Below are 16,256 nucleotides of genomic sequence, written 5' to 3'. Positions count from 1 at the left end.
ATGACCCTGAATTCACAATATTTAAATCAAAGTAAAAAAAAAAAAAACTAACTAAATTCTTTTACAACCTGGTCAAACCAAACTGAAACACAAAAAACAAAGCAAAAAGTGTAAAAATGGCAGAAATAAAATCATTTCCTCTTAACTCCTGTTAACTTCAGATGGGTAAGTTTAATAAAAGTACTGGCACTGACTCAGATTGCTTCAATCCTACACAGACTGCCATTGCCTGCTAAAAAGCCTGCTTTATGATCCTAATTAGCCATGGTGCCTTGGGTTTTCAGCTTGATCAAGGAGGTTGGACAGGAGAAAAAAAAGGAATACATTCGTATCTGGGCAAGTGAGATTGCTTGGTTTGCATAATTGCAAAGAGGAAAGAACGGTAGTTTCTGTGAACACACTGGTTCAAGCTGAAGACACCGACAATAATTTACAACATTAGGAGCTTGTTATAAATACAAGAGCTGTCAATGTTTTAATAATTGATAATGAAATTATTTTCAAATTTAGTTAATTAATCACACATTTCCAAAACTCCAGAGGTAAAAACGAACACGTTATAATAAATTCATGATTTCATTATTTTTAATGAGTTAAAGAAATCATAACAAAGCTGAAATGAGAGTAATTTCCTAGCAATGAACAGATGGTAGTGTGTGAAAACAGCAGGCTGAGGGTCGCCTCTGAAGGTCTCTTACCTGACCAGGACGAGTTTGACCTTTGACGCTGCGCTTTTTATTATGGCCGATGCGTTCTGGTGGCTCCTGCCGTACAACACCTGGTTGTTTATCTGATGGGAGCACAAAAAATACTGTTAGCACAGGACAAAAAACAAGACTTGTCAAAGACAACTGTGAAATTATGTTAACGTTTTAGTTTTATCACATTTTATGACCAATTTATATGCTGTAAACTGGGTAAATTGATACGGTTCACATAGTCTGTCCTCCAAAGAAAGCCATGGTTATTTCCATGGAACATAATAAAATGAAACTAAAATTTAAATATACAGATAATAAATTATCCAGGACCATGTAAATTGAGTGCAACAAAGACGAAATGAAAAACTTAGGGGGAAAAGGCAACAAAACAAAAACAGATCAAAAAACAAAACAAACAAACAAAATTGGTAACTAAAAACAAGTGCAAAACTGACAACAAAACACAAAACTTGGGGGCAAATGGCAAATCAAAAGTAAAACAAAACAAAACAGAAATTTGGGGGGGAAATGGCAACAAAAACAAAACCGAGAAACTTGGAGGAAGTAGCAACAAAACACCAAAAACGAATGAAAAGTGTAAAAAGTCTACAAAACAAATCAAAGCAGAGAAACTTGGGGGGAAATAGCAACAAAAAAACAACAAAAAAAAAAAAACAGAAACTTGAGGCCAACAAAACTAAACAAAAAGAAATGTGTTGGGAAAATGGCAACAAAACAAAAAACAAAAGTGAAACTTTGGGGGGAAATGGCAAAAAAAAAAAAAAACTGAAAATTGGGGGAAACGGCAAAGAAACTAAACAAAACAGAAACTTTGGGGGAAATGGCAACAAAACAAACTTGGAGGAAAATGGCAACAAAAAACAAAACACAGAAACTTGGAGGAAATGGCAACAAAAACACCAAAACGAAAAAGTGTGAAAGTGTAAAAAAAAAAAAAATCAACAAAACTAAACAAGGCAGAGAAACTTGCTTGGCAACAAAACAAAACAAAGCAAAGAAACTAGGGAGGGAAATGGCAACAAAAACTAAACAATAAAAACAAAACTGAGAAAATTGGGGAAAAGGGGCAACAAAACAGAAAATGGCAACAAAATAAAAAACAAAACAGATACTTGGGGGAAATGGCAACAAAACAAACTTGGAGGAAAATGTCAACAAAAAAACAAACAAACAGAGAAACTTGGAGGAAATAGCAACAAAAACACCAAAAACAAATGAAAAAAGTGTGAACATGTAAAAAAAAAAAATCAACAAAACTAATCAAGGCAGAGAAACTTGCTTGGCAACGAAACAAAACAAAGCAAAGAAACTTGGGGGGGAAATGGCAACAAAAAACAAAACAACACAACAAAAATAAAACAGAAATTTGGGGGGAAATGGCAACAAAAACTAAACAATAGAAACAAAACTGAGAAAATTGGGGAAAAAGGGACACAAAACAAAACAGAAACTTGAGGAGAAAATGGCAACAAAATAAAAAACAAAACAGAAACTTGGGGGAAATGGCAAAAAAAAAAAAAAAAAAAAGAGAAACTTGGGGGAAAATGACAACAAAAAAACAAAACAACAACAAAAAAACAAAAATCTTGGGGAAAAATGGCAACAAAACAAACCAAAAAACACCAAATAAAAACATTTAAAAAGTAAAATTAAAAAAAGAAAGAAATGTGGGAAAATGCCAACAAATCAACAAAACAAGCAAACAAATAATCTTGGAAAACTGAAAAAAAAAAAAAAAAAAAAAAAAACAAAACTGCAAAAAACTGAGAAACTTGGAAGGGAAATCAAACTAACAAAACAAAAAAAAAAAAAAATGAAACTTTGGGGGAATAGCCAAAAAAAAAAAAAAAAAAAAAAAACGAAAAGAAACGGGGGAAAATGACAACAAAAACAAAAACAACAACAACAAAACATAGAAACTTGAGGGAAAATGGCAACAAAACAAAAAAACAAAAACTTGGGGGAAAATGGCAACAAAACAAAACAAACAAAAAAGTGTGAATATTTAAAAACTAAAAAAAAAAAAAAAAAAAATGCTAACAAATCAACAACATCAACAAAACAAGCAAACAAAAAATCTTGGAAAACAAAACAAAAAAAACCAAAACAAAACAAAAGAAAAACTGAGAAACTTGGGAGGGATTCAACCAAACAAAACAAAACAAAAAAACAAGAAACTTAGGGGGGAACGGCAACAAAACAAAAAACAAAACAAAACTTGCTTAGCAACAAAACAAAAAGCAGAGAAACTTGGGGGGAAATGGCAACAAAAAACAACAACAAAACAAAAAACAGAGAAACTTGGGGGAAAATGGCAAAAAAAAACTAACAGAGAAACTTGAAATGGCAACAAAACATTGAATGTGTAATTGAAATGGTTCACACACAAAAAACAAATAAAACAATACAAAAACCCTGTGAAAATGCTAACAAAACAAACCAAAAACACCAAAAACAAACGAAAAAAGTGTCAAAATTTAAAAAGTGAACATTTAAAAACTAAAATAAAGAAAAGAAACTTGGGAAAATGCCAACAAATCAACAACATCAACAAAACAAGCAAACAATAAATCTTGGAAAACTGCAAGAAAAAAAACAAAACAAAACAAAAAAGAAAAAAACTGAGAAATTTTGGAGGGATATCAAACAAAAAAAACAAAACAAAAAACTGAAACTTAGGGGGGAATGGCAACAAAACAAAAAAACAAAACAAAACGAAGAGAAACTTTGGGGAAACTTACAACAAAAAACAAAACAACAACAACAACAACAAAAAACTTGGGGAAAAATGGCAACAAAACAAACCAAAAAACACAAAACAAAAACATTTAAAAAGTAAAACAAAAAAGAAAAGAAAGAAAAGACGTGGGAAAATGCCAAAAAAAAAAAAAAAAAAAAAAAAAATCAACATCATCAATGAAAACAAGCAAACAAAAAATCTTGGAAAACTGCAACAACAACAACAACAACAACAAAAAAAGAAAAAAAAAGAAAAAAATGAGAAACTTGGGAGGGATATCAAACAAACAGAACAAAACAAACAAAAAAAGAAACTTAGGGGGAATGGCAACAAAAAATCCACAAAAAAGAAATTCCAACAAAGGTAAAACAGAGAAATGTTACAAGAAAACAACAAGGAAATGTGAGAATATTTAAAAGGTAAAACTTAAAAAATAGCAACAAGTTACAGTACGTAAACTTTATACTTACACTCTCATATACATTCATATAAATTAACATTAAGTTCTGTCTGTCATGTCTATGTCATTTGTCAACCAATATGCAGACATAATTGCATCTACATTTGAACTCAAAAAAACACATCTCTAAAATCCTACTTTTTTGTAAGAGTTGGCTTTGCTGAACTGTTTACGAATAACCACATATGAGTTAGCAAACACATATTTAAGACTGTTTGACTTGTGTCTCCAGTCACCTGTGGCAGGAGCAACTAGTGGATCGTGACTAATGCCGCAGTGTGTTCACGTCTAATGGAGACAGATATTAGACAAAGGTCAGCGAGCACGGCTCTGAGCTTCGCCAGCACTGGGCCTCAAACTCCACACCAAAATACGGCATTCGTACGTGTCGACCAAATTGCTAAATCGATAGGCAATTCCGAGGAGGAAACGAACGTGGAAACCAAAATGTCATCTGGATGGGAAAAGAGCAGGGAATTTATTGTGGGATGCAGCAATACGGATGAGCAGCTGAGTTCATTCAGAAATGAATTGTGAACGCCTTTTTCAATTTGAACTGAATGTAAATTAAAGTTGCAAACAGGATTCAGAGTCATTTTAAAGTCAGCTTAAAGTGTAGCTTTATTATTAATTTTCATTCTTAAGCATGAATTAGGAAATAACCGTAATTTGTGAACATTACTGGTTAAAAATATTTATTTGAATTATTCACACTGTGTCACAAAGTTCTATATTCAATTCAAATTCAAACTCATGAATAAGTGAGAATTGAAACTGTGCATGTATGAAAGTATAAAAGTGACCTGGCATTATCAGTGTGTTTCAATTAATTATGTCTTATGGTGAGGTTGTGGGGTTGAAGGAGTTGAAGAAACACTTGGAGAGATAAAGCGAACAGGAGACAAAGGCAGAGAAAGTGATAAGCAGAGATAGTGAAACTGAGGGCAGGTGGCTTCATTTGAAATTCATTCGGTCATCTGAGGCAAAACCCTACACTCTTGTTTGCACATTAATAGCGCAGGCACAGATCCAAACAGGTAGAGACCGAGATGGAGGAACCAGCTGATCCGCATCCAGAACAGAGAGCCTGGCCACCACCTCCCTCAAGGTTCAAAGTGATTTAGCCTGTGTGAGACTGCCCCCGACGACCCTCGAGCCCTATGCTTCATTCAGCATTAGAGCAGAATGAGAACGAAATTGATGGAAACCACCATTTTCCCCTCGGATTACAAGGGGCTCAACAGGAAAAGGCTATTATCTAGAGAAAGAAAAAATGAAAGCGTGAGGGATAGATAGCTTCTAAATCCTGAGAACTAACCCGTAATTCCTCACCGGGAGCTATGTTAGAGTCACTTTGCAAAAAAAAAAAAAAAAAAAAGAAAAAAAGGTAGGGACAGTTTGTTTTAGTACAAATTTTTGTATTATCATCAATAAATTATATTAAGTGAAATAGTTCGCTTATTAATATTAATTATATATATAATATTAAAAATATATAATTTGAAATGTCATTAATTCATAACTAAAAAATAGTCGTAATTCAAAAAACATTTTTGCTAATTTTAATAATTAATGAACTAACGAAAGTACGAATAAATGATAGACAGACAAATAGATAGATGGAGCAAACAAACGATAGACTGAGTAAGTGAATGATTGAACAAACAATAGAAAGATAGATCGATAGATAGAACAAATAAACGAGTGAGTGAGTGAGTGAACAAACAAATAATAGTTTGAACAAACAAATGATAGATGGAGCGAATGAACAAATAAATGGCAGAGAGATAGAAATATTTATAGATAGGTAAGAAAATAGATAAATAGATGATAGAGCGAACAAACAAACGAATAAATGAACAAAGAAATGACAGAAAGACAGATAGGTTGAACAAACAAGCGAGCAAGCGAATGAAGGAAGGAACAAATGATAGATAGATGATAGATAGGCCAAACAAACAAGTGAGCAAGTGAACAAATGATAGATGATAGATGGAGTGAACAAACAAACAAATAAATGAACAAACAAATGACAGAAAGATAGGACGAACAGACAAGCGAGCAAGCAAATGAACGAAGGAACAAATGATAGATGATAGATAGGCCAAACAAACAGGTGAGCAAGTGAACAAATGATAGATGATAGATGGAGTGAACAAACAAACAAATAAATGAACAAACAAATGACAGAAAGATAGGACGAACAGACAAGCGAGCAAGCAAATGAACGAAGGAACAAATGATAGAAGATAGATAGGCCAAACAAACAGGTGAGCAAGTGAACAAATGATAGATAGATGGAGCGGACAAACAAATGATAGATGATAGATAAAGTGAACAAACAATAAAAAAAACGTTCGATAGATAGATTAAACAAAGCAAATTAACAAACAAGTGAATGAACAAACAAATGAAGTGAACAAACAAACAAATTGTAGGCAGAAATATTTATAGACATAAGAAAATAGATAAATAGATGATAGAGCGAACAAACAAACAAATAAATGAACAAAGCAATGACAGAAAGATAGATAGATGTGTCGAACAAACAAGCGAGTAAGCGAATGAACGAAGGAACAAATGATAGATAGATGATAGATAGGCCAAACAAACAAGTGAGCAAGTGAACAAATGATAGATGATAGATGGAGCGAACAACCAACCAATAAATGAACAAACAAATGACAGAAAGATAGGTCGAACTGACAAGCGAGCAAGCAAATGAACGAAGGAACAAATGATAGATGATAGATAGGCCAAACAAACAAGTGAGCAAGTGAACAAATGATAGATGATAGATGGAGTGAACAAACAAACAAACAATAGATGATAGATAGTAGATAGATAAAGTGAACGAACAATAAAAAAACGTTCGATAGATTAAACAAAGCGATTTAACAAACAAGTGAATGAACAAACAAATAAATTGTAGACAGAAATATTTATAGACATAAGAAAATAGATAAATAGATGATAGAGCGAACAAACAAACGAATAAATGAACAAACAAACGACAGAAAGATAGATAGATAGGTCGAACAAACAAGCGAGCAAGCAAATGAACAAAGGAACAAATGATAGATAGACGATAGATAGGCCAAACAAACAAGAGATAGATAGATAGATAGAAATACTATTTATAGATAGAGAGTGAACAAACAAACGAGCAAACAAACGATAGAGCGAATTAACAAACAAACGAACAATAGATAGTTAGATGATAGATGGAGTGAATGAATGAACAAACAAAAACATTAGATAGATAGATACATAGAGTGATACATAGATGGAGTGAGTGAATGAACAAATGATTGAACGATAGATATAAAGATAAGCGAGCGAGCAGACAAACGAATGACAGATGACAGATTGAACAAACAAGTGAGCAAACGAACGAACGTAGACAGCAAGGGAACAAACTATAGATTGAAAGAGCGAATGAACGAACAATAGATAGACAGATAAATGATAAATAATAGAGCAAACAAACAAACGAACGCACAAACTTTAGATAGATGATAGTGAACAAAGCGAACTAACAAATGAGCGAACAAACAAACGAATGATAAATAATAATATTATTTGTTTAAATAAAATGTAAAATAATTCATTAATAAAAAGTAATATAATAATTAGTGGTGGGCATAGATTAATTTTTTTAATCTAGATTAATCTAGATTAAATCTTGAAATTAATCTAGATTAATCTAGATTAAAATGGCTAATTTGAATTCTGCTGAAGGCATTCAGAATATGTGTGCTACCCAAATAATGACTAAAAGTAAGTCTTTGAGAACGGGTTTCTCAAGCCAGGTGGCGCATTAGACCAGGCGCTCATCTCCTGCTTCCAAAATGCATTACAAACTGCTTGACAATTGCATTTACAACTCAATTAACTATACAAACTTGTGTAACCAAGTACTTCTGCGCAAAAGGCTGTACGACGTGCGCGTTCCCGTGAAATACACAGGCGCGCGGGTATGGATAGCCTATCTGCGTGCATAGTCTTCCAATAAACTGCGTTGCTTTTAGAAGCGTCAATTCAGTTGTTGCATATAGTTTAATGTCTTTATTTCGGGATTATCAAAGTAAATTATAACTCAAACTTGAGATTTTACTGGGGCACAGCAGATTTTCACTGGGGCACGTGCCCCAGTAAAAAGGGTCTAGCAACGCACGCACCTGCCCTGAAGCGGCTTCATAACTGCATCCATGTCTGCGCGTCTCATTTGATGTGGTAATTTCACAGAAGTTGAAGACTTGTTCTCGCCCCCTACAGTGCAATTCAACTAGATACACGTTATCCGCGCTAAAATATCAAAGTGAAAGTCATCATATCTTACGTAGTTTAGACCCAGCTCCCAACCCAACTTTGAGAATAGATTAACGGCGACATTTTTTTTTATCGCGCGACATGAGTCTCACGTTAACGCAGCACGTTAACGCCGATAACGGCCCACCACTAATAATAATCTAAATTTAATTAAAAACTATTTAAATAAAACATCTTTATTATCATTATTATTAATATTATTATTAGCTACTTATTAATGAAACAATTAATATAAATTATAATGACTGCTAATGAACAAATAATTGCGTATTTAGTAAAGCTGAAGATGTTCACCTTCTCTAAACCCCACTTCAATGATTCCACACCCACCCCTCAAATCACTTGACTGTGTGTTTGTATGTTTCACCTCCAACAGCTCGTCGCCCACTTTGATGCGTCCGTCTTGGCTGGCTGGCCCTCCGGCGGTGATCCCCACCACGAAGATGCTCATGCAGGAGCGATCCCTGTTCCCGGCCAGACTGAGGCCCAAGCCATTCCGGTCTTTTTCCAGTTCCACGATCAGCAGCTCTCCTGGCAGGTCCGCGTACCTCTGCCTGATCACCTCTAAATGCAAACATAGAGAAAGGACATGTCAGACAGGGAATAGGACTGGAAAACGACAGAAAGATAGCAATTACTTTCCTAGAGGACAAAGATAAAGGTATTGTTTACACAAGCGTCTATACGTCAAGCTGAGTATAGTAAACAGTATTGACAGGCAATCCGAAAAGCCTCAAGGCACAGGGAGCAAAGCATTTCTCATTTCTAGAACGTTCTCAGTATCTCATCTGGGAACTGAGCTTAGCATGGCGTGCAATTACACGTTATGTCCCCAATGCAGTGCTTTTGAATTTAAAGGGATAGTTCACCCTAAAAATGAAAATTCTGTCATTAATTGAACATGAACAACGGTCTTACGGGTTTGGAACGACATGAGGGTGAGCAATCAATGATTGAATTTTAATTTTTGTGTGAACTATCCTTTTAAGGTGAATCCAAATCTAACCAAATACATGCAGTCAATTGTGCCGCCCAACGTAAGGATCATTTGGAATGCAGTAAGATTCGAAAAAGAGCGACCTGCAACTGCTGTAACTGGATGTCTTTATGAGCCCAAACAGCAAGCCCAAAGACCCTTATTGATAGTGGACATGTCAACCCTTTAAAAGTGAGCTCTGCGAAGTAGCCTTCCAAACATAAACAAAACGTGACGTCTCTATCAATGGTGGTTTAGATAAAATTGTGAACATAATTAGTCTTTGGTCATTGTAATATCACTTTGGTTTAAAAAAAAAAAAAAACCGTATACCAAATGTGCAGGACGGCAGAACGTTGCACTAATTTAATAATAGTTGTGATAATTTAACAACACTGCTGTAACAACTCTGAAAATGCTTAATAAGTGTCGCTTATAATAAGTGGACATGGCAACCCTTCAAATGTGCACTCAGAGCAGTACAATTGGTTGTTGTAATATTACTTCGGTTACTTTATTCTGTTCTGTACACACACAGTGACAACTGCATTAAGCAAACGAATCGTCTCAAAAATGCAGGTAGTGGTAAACGTATTTAGGCAGGTTTAGACTCAGTGTTGCCAAATCTTTCCAAGATTCTCGTCCATTCTCTTTCCATGTATCTTGAAAATAAGCCACATTATTAAATAGAGTGACCTGCAACTGCCTACTTTATTAACTTCATAAACTGGATTGCTTTATGAGCACAACAACAATCCCAAATACACTTATAATCATTGATTATAATAAGTGGACTTGGCAACCCTTCAAAAGTGCGCTCTGCAAAGTACAACTGGTTGTTGTAATATTGTTTTGGTTACTTCATTCTGTTTTGTACACACACAGCGACAACTGCATTCAGCAAGCGAATCGACTCAAAAATGCAGGCAGTGGCAACATTTACATGCATTCTATGTAGTGTATGGAGTCGAACTGAACAGCTAGTTATTAATGACGTATTTAAACAGACATCAGAGTTGTGTTGTGAACATGACGCGTCTTTCGAATTCTATATAGTATATGAAACCAAACTGAACAACTAGTTGTAAATTATATATTTAAACAGGTATCAGACTTGTGTCATTTCTGTATGTGCGAAGCAAGAAACCACAGGGTATTTTTGCCAAATCTTTCCAAGTGCGTTATCTTGGAAGTAAGCCACATACCAAAATAGAGTGACCTGCAACTGCCTACTTTATTAACTTCATAAACTGAATAGCTTTATGAGCCCAAACAACAAGCCCAAAGATGCTTATAATAAATGGACATGGCAACCCTTTAAAAGTGCGCTTTGCAAAATAGCCTTCCAAACATATACAAAACACGACGTCTCTGTCAATGGTGGTTTAGATAAAATAGTGAACATAACGAGTCTTTAGTCATTTTAATATTCCAAAAAAAACAAGTGTATACCAAATGTGCGAGACAAATGTTGCAATAATTGAATAATAGTTGTGATAATTTAACAATACTCCTTTAACAAGCCTAAAGATTGCTTATTATGTTGCTTATAATAAGTGGACATGGCACCCGTCAAAAAAGTCCACTCTGCGAAGAACAACTGGTTGTTGCAATATTATTTCAGCTACTTAATTCTGTTCTGTACACACATACAGTGACAACTGCATTTAGCAAACAAATCAATTTAAAAATGCAGGTAGTGGCAACCAAATTTACAGGAACTCTGTACATGGAACAGAACCAAGCAATTAGTTGTTAATTATGTATTTAAAGAGGCAAAAACATGTATACCAAATGTGCAAGAAAGCAGAACATTGCAATAATTTTATAATACGTTGAATAATTTAATACTAGTCCTGTAACAAGCCTAAAAATGCTTAATAAGCGTTACTTATAATAAGTGGACATGGCAACCCTTCAGAAGTGTGCTCTGATATGGTAAGATTCAGCAATTTGCAATATCAAGCAGCAAAATTAGCAGTTTTGTACAGCTAAAAATAGCGGGATGCAGATGAGACCAGAAGCCAGAACCATACAACTTACAAATGGCCACACCCGCTCTTGCACACAAAATAAGGTGGATATTACTTAACAGTTGAAAATGACAACTTAGCATCCGCTAAAGCTTCACATGGACAGGACTTTCAAGATTGCTGAGGTTGAGTAGACTCTTTTAATTTTTCTCTGACAAGAGAAAATGTGTTTTGGGCACTAGAGATTTTCCAGGTTGAGTGGAGAATGGAATTGAATCTTTTACAGCTCATGGCTCAGGTGATATTACATCTAGACTTACAGCGCTCACGTAATCGATTCATGTCCACGCCTGTAAACGGCTGAGAGAAAGCCTGCAGCATTTAATCGCCATGAGCGTTTAAACTGCAGCATATTAATCGGCCCTTAGTTGACCTAACACAAGCTTAAATCAAAACTAGGCCTGGTTCATCCTGCGGCACTTCCTGCGAAAGGGACAAAGTGATAGTCTCACTTTGCTTTCCATCTCGTATCGCTCAAAAGTCTGTATTATATGGCTGTTACGGAAATGGCGGCTGAGCCGGGACTTCAAGGAAAGGTAGTGACTGGATTCTCGAGCACCGGGAACATTTGATAATCTTCCAAGCCAGCTGCTTCTCATGAATCTCAAAAGACTTCAACGGTTGGAGAGATTTTTTTGAGGGTTCTTCAGTTTTCGTGCTATCGAAATTCAGCGTAGGTGCTGCTGGTGCCCATAAAGAAACAAAACACTTCAGACGGAGATGATTCGCTGCCACTTTTAAACCACAGAGGACCAACAGTTAGGATAAGAAACCGTGAGGGAACTCTGCAATATGGAATCAAAGAAAATCAGGCAATTTGTTGGCTGCTTTCAGACGCCTAAACAAAATGAGGCCACTGGCAGATGGCCGGTGAAGATGTTTCGTACTTTTAACAACTTTTTCCAATCCCGTCATGTCTTTTCCAAAACTTCATCAATCCCTTGTGACACTTACCATTGAACTTTAATGTGAACGGCAGCCATTTTGATTAAAACCACAGCTGGCGCACGTACGTGAGGAGGGAAATGTTTATATCCGTGACCTTTCGCATTATGAAAGCTCATCCCTGTTTCCTTTATACTGCGGTGTAGCTCTTTGGGGGCGCATTGAGAGAGCACCTCTACCTGTAAGAGGCCTAATTAAAAGCTTTAGGACTCTTGGAGCAACATAAAACGTTGGCAAATGGATGAAGCGAGAGTATCGTACCTCCTGTGTGAGGAAAGAGAGCGAGAGATATAAGGGAGGTCAAAACAGACAGGGTCTGCCTGTGTCTGATAACTGCTCCAGTCCATTAAAAGTTGATTTTACGCCTCATCTGCGAAACAGGAAATGTATTAGTGGGTTTATTGTTGTTGGTTTATGTTTTGTTGAGGCAGCTCTAAAAAAATGTTTCTTGTCGATGCATCCAGAAGCACAATTAAGAATACATTTACACAAATTGTTAAGGACAGATGGCAGAAGGGGGTTAGGTATTAGGGGTGTTAATGCCTACATACATACATCGTGATTCTCTCTGGAACCGATTTGATCTTAGTTTTTAACAGCAGATGGTGCTCTAATCTAGTTTTGAACCACACTTAAATGCTCATGAAGAAGACAGCTTGCACCTCAGAATGCTTTTATGATGCGAGATTAATGTGAACACAGCCAGCCCACTGTGAAAATCCTTGTAATTTGTGTCAACCTTTTCAAACTTTACGAATGACGATTTTAGTTGAAGTGTGTGTAAGGAATTGGAAGCAAGCAGAGTACAGCTGTTTCTAAAGCATGCAGTGCCATCTGCTCAGCTTAAAAACTAAGCTCAGAATTAATTCAGGAGGGAGAATTGCGATGCATTCAGAAAATCTCAGAAATTATGCAGAATCATTTCTTAATTTGCGGTGCATCGATTTATTTCTCCAGGCCCAGTTAACAGCAGTAACCAAGCAAACACTGCATTGCTGCTGTTCTATAAGCACCACCTGCTGGCAAAGGGTGAATTTGCATTTTCATTCATGCTGTTTTTGTTTTGTGCAGATGTCTTGTTGTAGCATAATTTCACAATTCTAAAGTCAGACCGTTCTGTTTTGCTTTATATCTTGAAATTATACAATGTACAATTTGTAATTTGCAAAAACAACTACTAATGCTACATGTGTATGTGCACTACTTGTCTTTTCAATATAAATGAAAAAAAAAAACCAGTACTTTCCTGTTGTACTGAACTCGCATTGAACTGTGACCCCAAAATCGACGTATGTACCGAAACGTGACTTCCGTGTACCGTTAGACCCCTAAGATATATCCAATTAATATTCAGAATATGCATAAAAGTCATATATTCTTAACAAGTAAACATGTCTGCTTTGTGTGACATCTTTAATCGATAATGATTGTGTGACATCTTTAATTGATAATGATACAGATTCCTAAATCTTAAGACAGAGCCTTACTGTTTTCTATGGAAGCCTGTTTCCGGCACTGAATAAAATGTCTCAATCTCACAATTCAGACTTTTTTCTCAAAATTGCGTGACACAAACTCGCAATTCTGACTCACAAATTGCAAGAAATAAAGTCAGAATTGCGACATATAAACGTACAATTCTGACTTTTCTCAGAATTGCATGATATAACCTCACAATTGCGAGAAATAAAGTCAGAATTGCTCTATAAAAACTTGCAATTCTGACTTTTTTCTCACAACTGCAATTCATAAAGTCAAAATTACAACATAAATTCACAATTCTGACTTTTCTCAGAATTGCATGATATAAACACAATTGCAAGAAATAAAGTCAGAATTGCTAGATAAAAATGTGCAATTCTGACTTTTTTCTTACAATTCCGAGTTTATATCTTTATCTCACTAATATCTTGCAATTCTGACTTTATTACTTGTGATTGAAAGTTTATATCAAGTAATTTTGGGCTTTGACATACAGTCAAGCCCAAAATTATTCATACCCCTGGCAAATTTGGACAGCACGTTCTTGTTTGACTGGACATGACACAGGCTTCTCCCAAAAGATAATAAGACGATGTACAAGAGGCATCATTGTGGAAATTTTTTTTTTCTCAGCTTTTATTTACATTTGAACAAAAAGTGTCATGTCCAAAATTATTCATACCCTTTGCAAACTGTCACAGTCTCTGGGAAAATAAAAGTTCTATACCACTCCAAATAGTCCAAGCTGTTCTAAAGCATCCTAATTACCCTGATTCATTGGGAACAGCTGTTTTAATCAACTCAACAGGTGAAAAACAGAAGCTCTCTGCTGTTGGTTTGTGGACAGTCATGGCTAAGACAAAGGAGCTCACTGAGGACCTGTGGCTGTGCATTGCGGCGGCTCACAAGTCAGGAAAGGGCTATAAGGCCATATCTAAATGTTTCGAAGTTCCAGTGGCTACAGTGCAAAGTATTATTAAAATATAAGTTTCGCACTGTGAAAAATCTCAGAGGACGTGGTCGGAAGCCAAAAGTGACACCTGTGCTGGCCAGGAGGATAGTGAGAGAAGATCACCGCCAAGGCCATCCTGATGAATCTGGGCTCTGCTGGTGGCAACATCTCAAGGCAGACAGTCCAACATACACTGCACACCACTGGGTTCCACGGACGCAGACCAAGGAGGACAGCGCTTCTCCAGATAAGGCACAGAAAAGCCTGCTTGGCCTTTGCAAATGCTCATCTGGACAAAGAAGAAGACTTCTGGTATCTGTTTTATGGTCAAATGAAACAAAAATTGAATTGTTTGGCCACAATGATGTAGCCTTCATTTGGGGTAAAAAAGGAGAAGCCTTCAACCCTAAGAACACCATCCCCACTGTCAAACATGGTGGTGGGAACCTAATGTTTTGGGGGTGTTTTTCAGCCGGTGGACCAGGGAACCTAATCACAGTCAACGGCACCATGAAAAAGGAGCAATACATCAAAATGCTCAACAACAACATCAGGCAGTCTGCAGAGAAACTTTTCAGCACGACAACGACCCAAAACACAGCAAAAGTGGTGAAGAAATGGTTAGCAGACAAAAACACTAACGTTTTGCAGTGGCCCAGCCAGAGTCCTGACTTAAATCCAATTGAGAATCTGTGGAGGGAGCTAAAGATCAGGGTGATGGCAAGGAGACCCTCCAACCTGAAAGAGTTAGAGTTCATCGCTAAAGATGAATGGGCAAAAATACCAGTGGAGACATGCAAACAGCTGGTCAGCAATTATAGGAAGCGTTTAATTGCTGTAATAGCCAATAAAGGCTTTTCTATTGATTATTGAGAAAGGTATGAATAATTTTGGACATGGTACTTTTTGTTAAAATGTAAATAAAAGCTGAGAAATATTTTTTTCCACTATGATGCAATTGTACACCGTCTTACTATCTTTTGGGAGAAGCCTGTGTCATTTCCGGGCAAAAAAAAATTTTGCTGGTTGAATAAAAGTAACTTAAAGTCAGAATTTGCCAGGGGTATGAATAATTTCGGGCTTGACTGTAAATGTTCTCATTATACTTTCTGAATGAGCAATCATTCTTGTCAGTTCAATTGCTCAAATTGAACTTGTGACATTTCATATTTAATTACTTATTATTATTATTATTATTATTTCCAACCAGGGATGTTTGCAGGTCAGTGGTTCAGCAGTTATCACTAGTTCATCAATCAGTGGTTTACATTTACATTCAGTCGTAACATTTCCGCTTTGAGTATGAAGGATTCTAGGTTCTAATCTACCTTAATACAACATTTTATTACAACAACACAAATCTGAATCAGTACAAACCCCACCATAAATGCACATGCACACAGAAATCCAAATTATTATTTATACTACAACACTTTTAAAACCAAACCAATCGATTTTAAAACTCATGAGCTTAGCATCCAGGCTGACACGAGGTCAGAAGTCCAACTATCATCGGACACCCTGATAGCATGATAATTCAAGAGCTTTCATTACGCATTAGGATAAACCCAGTCATTTTATTGATCCAATATGCTGCTTCATGTCACTCAGCGG

General features: G+C 36.0%; 1 protein-coding gene across 1 annotated transcript in view; it reads right to left on the bottom strand.

The window, feature by feature from the left end:
- The window catches only part of patj (PATJ crumbs cell polarity complex component), a 165,391-nt gene that overhangs the window by 32,434 nt on the left and 116,701 nt on the right, over nucleotides 1-16,256 (bottom strand). The window contains exons 30-31 of the mRNA XM_073843627.1: nucleotides 8,622-8,818; nucleotides 699-790 (exon numbers count right to left, since the gene is read on the bottom strand). Coding sequence (XP_073699728.1) covers nucleotides 699-790; nucleotides 8,622-8,818 — 289 coding nt within the window. The remainder of the gene's footprint in view (nucleotides 1-698; nucleotides 791-8,621; nucleotides 8,819-16,256) is intronic.

This window comes from Garra rufa, chromosome 7, assembly GCF_049309525.1.
Source record: "Garra rufa chromosome 7, GarRuf1.0, whole genome shotgun sequence".
Classification (NCBI taxonomy): Eukaryota; Metazoa; Chordata; class Actinopteri; order Cypriniformes; family Cyprinidae; genus Garra; species Garra rufa.
This window is presented reverse-complemented; position numbering and strand designations above follow the sequence as displayed.